General features: G+C 39.4%; 1 protein-coding gene across 3 annotated transcripts in view; it reads right to left on the bottom strand.

Annotated features, from left to right (window-relative positions):
* Positions 1-219: 219 nt before the first annotated feature.
* COG3 (component of oligomeric golgi complex 3) overlaps positions 220-9264 on the bottom strand; it is a 67795-nt gene continuing 58750 nt past the window's right edge. For all 3 annotated transcript variants that reach the window (XM_072783034.1, XM_072783035.1, XM_072783036.1), the window contains 3 exons: positions 8303-8430; positions 6838-6936; positions 220-2154 (listed from right to left, as the gene is read on the bottom strand). In XM_072783034.1, coding sequence (XP_072639135.1) covers positions 2125-2154; positions 6838-6936; positions 8303-8430 — 257 coding nt within the window. In that variant the 3' untranslated portion in view covers positions 220-2124. The remainder of the gene's footprint in view (positions 2155-6837; positions 6937-8302; positions 8431-9264) is intronic.

Below are 9264 nucleotides of genomic sequence, written 5' to 3'. Positions count from 1 at the left end.
GGGGAAGCGTGAACAGCCCAGTGGTGGAGTGTACCAGGGTTGACACCCTGCTTGTGATGTGTTCTACTTTCACAAGAGTTACCACTGGGAGGAACTGGGGAAAAGAGACACGGGATCTCCTTAAAACTCTCTTCTTAAAACTGCATGTGAATCACAAGCTAACTCAATAAAATTTTCAATTAAAAATTTGTTTTTAAAAAGAATCCATACACAGACATATAAGGACAGAATAGGAAGCAAAAATCTTTATTTTTAAAAAAATTCACATTTATTAAAAACAGCAATTTCTAGCCAAATAATATAAAGCATCTTAAATTAATTTGAAAGTATGTACACTTTTTGTATAAGTAAACACTTGAAACTGTACAGATTTAAACAAATACTCATTTAGCCTACAAGTTGGGTCACCATCACCTACTCAGTACTTTGTAAGCTGTTTGAGTGTTTCAGAAATAAAAGATTCAAAACACAAGAATGAGTGCCATCAAATATTTTTATCCTTAAGAACGCAGCCTGCTCTGTACATCAAATTAAATCAGTCACAGTATTTGTATAATAATCATGCCCTCATTTCTTTGGAAAGGCTATTTAAAAAATCAAATGTACATATAATACAGAAAACAGGATATTTTACAGTTTATTTCATTAAACATGTATTTAAAATAGTAAGTGGACGTAAATACAATCTTCCTGATTCATCATTTCATGTCAAAGAATGAATATGGACCCTCTTTACCTTATACCTTCCCAAAATAGACTGTCAAGCCACATTCATCACCGATTTAAAAGGAGCTAAAGAACACGTGACCTGTTTAAAATGACAGACATCAGGATATGTAACCTATCTACACATTGCAAGAGTCTGCTTTATGGGGAAGACCTCTCTGCAGAATGAGGTCAGCTGGCTACATTCTAGAACCCTCTTTTCAGTGTTCATCCCTAGATAGTGTTTGAGTAACCCAAAATTCCTTCTGAACCGAAAAGCAGCTTATGTTCCCAAGATCAGAGGCAAAACCAATCCACTCAGCAAGTAGATTTCTGTAGGAAAACTCATAGATGTGTGTAATATGTGACAATCCCTGATATAATATGGTAGATTTCAAGGGGTAGACCATCTTCATCCTCCTAATCTTTGTTAGTAAAATGTATCCTGCGGTGACAGGGCTAGAGCCCCACAAGGCTGGTACACGACACAGCCAATGAGTAAAAGTGGGACAAGAAAGTGTTCACTTTTCAAAGAACTACCAAAACTAAAGGCAGTGCCCAGAAAGCTGGTAGCCCTAAGCTTCGTGCATGAAATATACTATTCCTTAGGTTACCTTCTCTCCCTTACGTACCAGACTGAAGACACCTTAATTGGTGCTTCCCACTCACAAACACAGACTGTGGTACCGTGACAATTCTCATTAAAGATACTGTGCATATCTATTATAAGGAGGCTCCAACCCCTGCTTTTGAACGTTCTGCACCTGAATTCAAGGAGTACAGACACCGGGACCATACACGAGGTCCTTGCACCTCAAAACCACCTCATATCAAACACACAGAACACCCCAGATTCCCAGGAAATGTGTTCTCAGACGCACCCCATCTACTCCAAACAAAACTTCAAAGTGATAGGAGAAACATTTCATTAAATATAGCATAGAAATAAGATTTCTGGAAGTAAAAAATAGCCACCGTGGAATCTCTGTGGCTCAAAGTATTGCAGTGTTTCGTGCTTTGACAAACCTTACTCGTAGAAGCTTTCTAATGAACGGTACTTCTGTAAAGTTCTTCTCTGCACTACTTATTGTAACCTACTTTCATTGCACATCTTTTGCTAAGAACCATTTCCCCACGCGCCCACCATAGCTACCTCTAAAAAACTCATGTTTCTCGTGACCTTTTAAAGAAGGCAGTTCGCACACTCCCAGATTAATCTTTGGCATTTTGATGTTTTTGAAAGGGAAACACCGATCTTCCAAACACTTTGCTTATACTTCATCGTGCAGCCAGCAGTGAGCAGCACGGCTGTGGTTCTCAGGGCCATTCCCACATACAGTTCCGCAGCGTCCTGCAGGCCCCGGACTCCTCAGCCCACTCCAGCCGCGCAGACACTGACGCGCGGCCTGGCCGGCCGGGTTATTTACAAACTGACAGCAGGAGGTTCAGCTGAAAAGCCAAAGGAAAGGCTACGTTAGCTCTGCCATCAAATACCAAACTTGAAGTGCTGTTTAGATCCTCAAAAACAGAATGAGAGAAAAAGTTTAGGATTTTTAAGAAGTCAAATGAACACGGCTGGACTCATTTGTGCAGTGGCACCCTGTGAGGGGGTCACACTCTATCACTGAATCGAGGCCCTCAACTTACTTTGAATCCAATGAAAATGACAGGAAAAAAAAAAAAAACTACATGCCAAACTAGACCAAAAAACTACATACCATACCTATCTCTATCCCTGAGAAGAGACAGAAACAGATCTAAATTATCACTTGCACCTTTTCCTGCGCAGAGTGTATTGTGGGAAAGAGTTGTGTGTATGCTGAATTCTTTGAATGATTATTTTTAAATGCATAACAGGCCAAGGAGTGAACTTCAGCTCAGTCACTAACTCTGATGACCCCTGGAGCACCCTGCCCACTCTGTACAGGAGGGCAGGCAGGACATGGAGCTGGCACCTGAGAGAAGCAGAGAAACCCACCATGGGACAGGGTAGGTGTGCAGTCTGCACACCACAAATCTATTACCCAGGCCCTAGAAGACATGCGGTTAAATGAACCTGGCAGTAAACCCTCCTACACAGTACAAACCATTTTGGTGATCAAAATAACTGCCCCCCTAATCTCTTCTATAAATTTGTACTCCCAGTGAGAGCGACACAACATCACCTCTGTGTTTTTCCTGCCAAAAATAAAAAACTTCAATCTAATCATGACAAAATAGACAACACCAAATTATAGGGCATTCTACAAAATAACTGGCCTGTCAAGGTCAAGAAAGCCAAAAAGCCTACAGAGCTGCTCTGGGTTAAAAGAAACTAAAGAAAAGTGAGACCTGAAAGCAACACGTGGCCTGGATGCTGGACCTGGAGAGAAGTATCTGTAAAGGACATTATCAGGACGCCTGGGTGGCTCAGCGGTTAGGCGGTTGCCTTTGGCTCAGGTCATGATCCCGGGATCTAGGATCGAGTCCCACATTGGGCTCCTGTGGGGAGCCTGCTTCTCCCTCTGCCTGTGTCTCTCATGAATGAAGAAATCTTTTTTTTTTTTTTTAAAGGACATTATCACGACACTCAAGGAAATCTGAACATGACCTAGACCATAGCATCAATGTTAGATTTCCTATTATGATCACCATGGGGCGGGAGGTAGGGTCAAAGAATTCCTTGTTCTTGGGAAGTACACGGAACTATATCCAGGTAAAGGAGCACAGTGTCTCCCAACTTCCTCTCAAATTGCTTTAAAAATGGTGGTGGGAGAGGAGAAGGAAAAGATAATAATGATAAGAGTGAATGAGTAAGGTGTAAACAACTGGGTAAAGTTCCTTATTACCATTCTTGCATTTTTCCTGTAAGTTTAAAATTATAACAAAATTAAGTTACCAAAAAAATCTGTACTGGCATATATTGGATCTTAAGAAAATGGGTCATAAACATTCAATTTCTAGGGAAATTTTTTTTTTTTTTTTTTTTTAGGCAAGCTCTATGTCCAACGTAAGGCTTAAACTCACAACCCCAAGACCAAAAGTTACAGGCTCCGCCAACCGAGCCAGCCAGGTGCCCCTCCAGGGAAATTTAAAATGGGAGAGAAAGGGTTCCCTTTAGCAATGATGTACAAGATCAGAAGACAAGGCTCTGGTTCCTACCCTGTGAGGAACTCAACCAACTTACTTAAACTTTCAGGGCCATGGCTACTTCATCAATTAAAAGGGGCAAATATTTTCAAGGGAAGATTAAATAAGATAATACATGTCAGATCCTTAGAACAGTGCTTGGCAGCAGGCAGCAGTCAATAATACCATGTACTGGGGTGCTTAGTTTGTTAAATGTCTGACTCTTTGATTTTGGCTCAAGTCATAATCTCAGGGTCATGAGACTGAACACTGTTGTCAGGCTCCGCACTCAACAGGGAGTCTGCTTGAGATTCTCCTTCTCCCTCTCCTTCTGCCCCTCCCCCGCTGCTTTTTCTCTCTCGTTCTCTCAAGTAAAAATCTTGGGGGGAAAAAAAGATTCTCTCTCTCTCACTCTGCCCCTCCCCCTGCTTGCTCTCTAAAAAAAAAAAATCAGCTATCATTATTATCTGGAAAAGATGGTTCTGAAAGGGGATCAAGGCACAGAATGATGGTCTATCAGTGTTTCTCGAATCATAGGCTGTAATCCACTGGTACATTCATGAGAACAATGTAGTGGTTCCCTATAACCCAATGGTTCCTGTAACCCAATGTAGTGGTTTCCCTATCAAATGAATAGGGAAAAGAAGAGCAAAGCAATTTGGGTTGTACATAATGTGATTGATTACTGTCAAACTTTTAATTTACAAATATATACACATATACTAAAACACGTATGTTGCTGGCAGTAGTCGGCAGGAGCCCAGAAACCCTGCATGTTCTTGGCAAGCCCCACCTGACTACTCTCATCTACACGCCTGCAACTGACTGTAACTGGAAGAAAAACAAACAACCATGCTGACTGGTATCTCTTGGATTCATAACCACTGAACTCAACTGAGCCTTTCTCCCCAAATCTTTAGCACCTCCTCCCTTTTAGTGGTGACTCTGCTTCCTGTTTCACTCACAGGCACGAAGCAATCAGATGAGAACTTCCATGAGGCCCTATCATGTCCACCATCTCCCCACGTGTGCCCACACACTGACTTTCTTTCCTTTGCAACTGAATACCCCCACCCCCGTGCACCTAAACAAAGGCTCCACTCCCCAACTGTTCCTGAGATTCCATCCCCCCCTTTGCTATTCAAGGACATTGTTCCAGCATCAATTTTTCCCTCTCTAAAAACTCCTCATGAATATAGAACATGCATTTTCCCTTATCTTTAAAGGAAGAAAAAAAAATGGAAAAAGATAATCCAGTAACAAATAAAAGCAAGAGTTATTTATAGAGCAAAAGAAGGAAAAGGCTGGAGGGGGCTGAAAGGGAAGCAAGATGCCTCCAATTCTACCTTTTTCTAGAATTCTGACTTGGGAACCATGTTAATATTTTATATAAGAAAACAAAATTAAATCAAAATGGTGGCAAAAAAATCTCTAAGTACTGAAAACAAACCTAACTAGGTATCAAGTTAGTGGTATAATCACACAGAATATGATTACTCCAAATTACTTACTAAAAAAGAATTTTAGGGACGCCTGGGTAGCTCAGCGGTGGAGCGTCTGCCTTTGGCTCAGGGCATAATCCCAGAGTTCTGGAATCAAATCCCACATACGGCTTCCCACCTGCATGGAGCCTGCATCTCCCTCTGCCTATATCTGCCTCTCTGTGTCTCTCATGAATAAATAAAATCTTTAAAAAAAAAAAAAAAAGAATTTTAACTATAATCCTGGAACCACAGACACATCCTGACCCATCTATCCATACAAAGGACTACATAAAGCCATAAAAAAGAATAAAGTTCTAATACATGCTACAACATGGAAGAGCCTTAAAACATTCTGATAAGAGAAAGAAGCCAGTCATAAAAGGCCATGTATTGTATGATTTTGTTTAATGAAATGTCCAGAAGAAGCAAATCCATAGAGACAAAAAAATAAATTATAGAAGATGGAGGAATGGGGAATCTGCTAATGGGTATGAGGTTTCTTCTGGGGGGAAATATGAAAATATTCTGGACTTAGCAGTGATATTACACAACTTAGTGAATATACTAAAAACCCACAGACTGTCCACTCTAAAAGGATGAGTTTTATTGCATGAGTTCTATCTCAATTAAAAAAAAAAAAAAAAAAGACCCTATCTCCCCTCCAGCTATACCTTTTCTCTCCCAATGTGGTAAAACTCCCAAAAGACTCACCCACACTCACTGCCTCCAGTCCCTTCCTTCCCCAAGCTCTCCACCAACTCTGACTAGGCCCCCACAACTTACCACTCTCTCCTACACCCTCTAGTCCTTACATATATAAAACTCCTAAGCTATACCAAACTTAAAACTGGAAATAAAATACCCTCCATAGCACCAGCCTACTCCTAATAGATAACACGGACTCAATAAAAACTTGCTGGCTGAACTGAATACATGAATGACAGTAAACACAGGTTGAGCTCTGTATTCAGTTCTTTAAATTTAAGAAGAGAAAAAACAAATACTTCTAACATTGAATCGCTAAAGTTAACTTTTTTTCATGTGAAATGTGGGCCTCTTATCATGCATACTGCAAATAATTCAGCAACCTAAATACCATTATTTGAATCTTTCACAAACAGTTCATGCATGTTAAACACAGCAATTTTCAATAGCAGAAAAGATTAAAAAGCAATTAAAAATTATAGTGTCATCACTAAAAGAGAGCAATTCAAAGTCTGAATTCTTGCTCATCAGAATAAAATAATGTACAATTTTTTTTTTTAAAGATTTTATTTACTTATTCATGAGAGAGAGAAGGGGGGGGTGCAGAGGGAGAAGCACACTCCATGCAGGTAGCCTGACATGGGACTTGATCCTGGGTCTCCAGGATCATGCCCTGGGCCGAAGGCAGCACTAAACCGCTGAGCCACCCAGGCTGCCCAAGTACAATTTTTTAAATTAAAATAAATACATGATTTCTCAAAGACATTACCTACTCAAGTAAAATAACCAAGAGGGAATAATAAAAGTAATAGGATCTTTAGATGATGGGATTTACCTGTTCCATAGAAGGACAAGCAATGATCTGGACATCTTCAGGGCTAAACTCTTCCTTTAACAAAACATGGAACTTCTGGAAGACTTGCTGAATATTATTCTTAGAAAGAAGAAGAGGCAATGTCATTAAATGAGTCACCAGAAACATATGAGCACATATGAAATACAGATTTTCTTAAACATGAAGCATTAAGAATGTTAAATCTTAGAAGGACAAACAGTGTATATTCTCATTCATTTGGGGAATATAAATAATAGTGAAAGGGAATATAAGGGAAGGGAGAAGAAATGTGTGGGAAATATCAGAAAGGGAGACAGAACATAAAGACTCCTAACTCTGGGAAATGAACTAGGGGTGGTGGAAGGGGAGGAGGGCGGGGGGTGGGGGTGAATGGGTGACGGGCACTGAGGGGGACACTTGATGGGATGAGCACTGGGTGTTATTCTGTATGTTGGTAAATTGAACACCAATAAAAAATTAATTTATTAAAAAAAAAGAATGTTAAATCTTTTCTTTTTTAATTTTCATTTAAATTCCAGTTAGTTAACAGTGTTATATTAGTTTCAGGTATAAAATATAGCAATTTAGCACTTCCATACATTACCCCATGCTCATCACAACCAGTATACTCCTTAATCCCATCACCTATTTCACCCATTTCCCCTACTCATCACCCCTCTGGTAACTATTAGTTTATTCTCATAGTTGAGAGTCTGTTCTTGGTTTGCCTCTCTAAGAATGTTAAATCTTAATATTTGCCAAACAAGTGGAAGAAATGTATCTTTCATTGGATTACCAAAGACATGTAATTTGCACTTAATAATTCACATGCTAGCACAACCCGACTAAGACTTACCAGATAATATTTCCTGGAAAAACTAAACTCTAGTAAGCCTTGTTCCCCCAGAGAATAATAAGAGCCTTCAGCAGCAATTCCTTACACAAAAGATAATAAAGTTCCCAGACACATAAAACATACTTTAAAAATCAACCAATGCCTTCAGTAAAGATGTGAGCTCAACACAGAGCTGGAAGTTATAAGCACTAAATTTGCTCTGACATTTAATCCCTCGGTGACCACTGCAAGTCATTTATTTCCACTACTCACCAGGAAAATGAAGCATAATTCCTGAAATGCTGCTTTCTCAAGTACTGGGCCACATTCAATGATAGGGTCTAGAGACGTACGTACTTATTTACTATTTTGTACTTTAAGGCCAAAATTACCTTGTTGCCAAAGGTAAGACAATAATTTATGACAAAGGATAGTGATTGGGGTGGGGGAGATACAATCAGGCAGTTGCTGGCTTTGTAAGCTTTTCAAGAATTACAGTGATCACCAATCCACTTTACTAGAATAGCATGCCAACACTTTTAAATGCCTTCAGGAAGAGGAAAATGGTAGACAAGGCAAGAAAACTTAAAGAGACTGGCTAACATTCAAATAAAATATCAAAATACTCACCCTAACGGGTTTAAACAAGATGAACTCTGTGTCTTTATTGGATAGGTACAACGACATACTTCTCAAAGTCAGAGGCAGCTTTGCTTTTATTGTCTTGTAGACACTTGTTACAAGGTCACTGACCTTTGCTGAAAAGAATTAACCTCATTAGTGTTACAAACAAAAAGAAACACTTCCGTTTTCATTCAAAGGGGAATAAAGGAAGAGAAAAAATGGCAGAAGAAAGGACTCTATTTCTCCCCAAATTTTCTTTCACTTTTCCTATTGATCAAGTTTAACCACAAGCCCTATAAACTTTCATTATCTACTGTATACAAAATTCTACTCCCAAAGGCTAGGGCAGCAAAAAACTCCAACACCCTTCAGGACACTCACAGGGGCTATATTATGGTGCCTTTGGAATTTAGAGAACAGTGAAGACAAAATAAAAAATGATTTGCAGATACTAGTAAGAATCATTTTATTATGAATGAGCTTTTTCACTCACAGCAAGAGATGCTCTCTTGTCTTGTAAGATCATTCTGAAAACATCCACACATATTTAATGATATCTAAAAATACATCTGTTACAGTCTTTTTTTTTTTTTTTTAAAGATTTCATTCAGTTATTTGAGAGAGCATGAGTGAGAGGAGCAGCAGAGGGGGGGAGAGAGAGGGACAAGCAGACTCCACGCTTGAGCACGGGGTTTGAAGCAGGGCTCCATCTCAGGACCTGAGCTGAAACCAAGAATCACTCAACTGACTGAGCCACCCAGGTACCCCCATCTGTTACATTCTTATACTGTATTATTAGAAAAGATACAGAATTCCAGAAAACTGTTAACTGAAATAATTATGTAGCCCAAGTATAGTGTCTGAAAAGAAGTACAATGGAAAAGAGTAGTGACCTTTATGAGGTCATTTAAAAGAGGAAACCACCTAGAAAGCTATGAAGAAAAAGACTGGTTAATAATTTTAAAGAT

This window comes from Canis lupus, chromosome 17 (genome assembly GCF_048164855.1).
Source record: "Canis lupus baileyi chromosome 17, mCanLup2.hap1, whole genome shotgun sequence".
NCBI lineage: Eukaryota > Metazoa > Chordata > Mammalia > Carnivora > Canidae > Canis > Canis lupus.
This window is presented reverse-complemented; position numbering and strand designations above follow the sequence as displayed.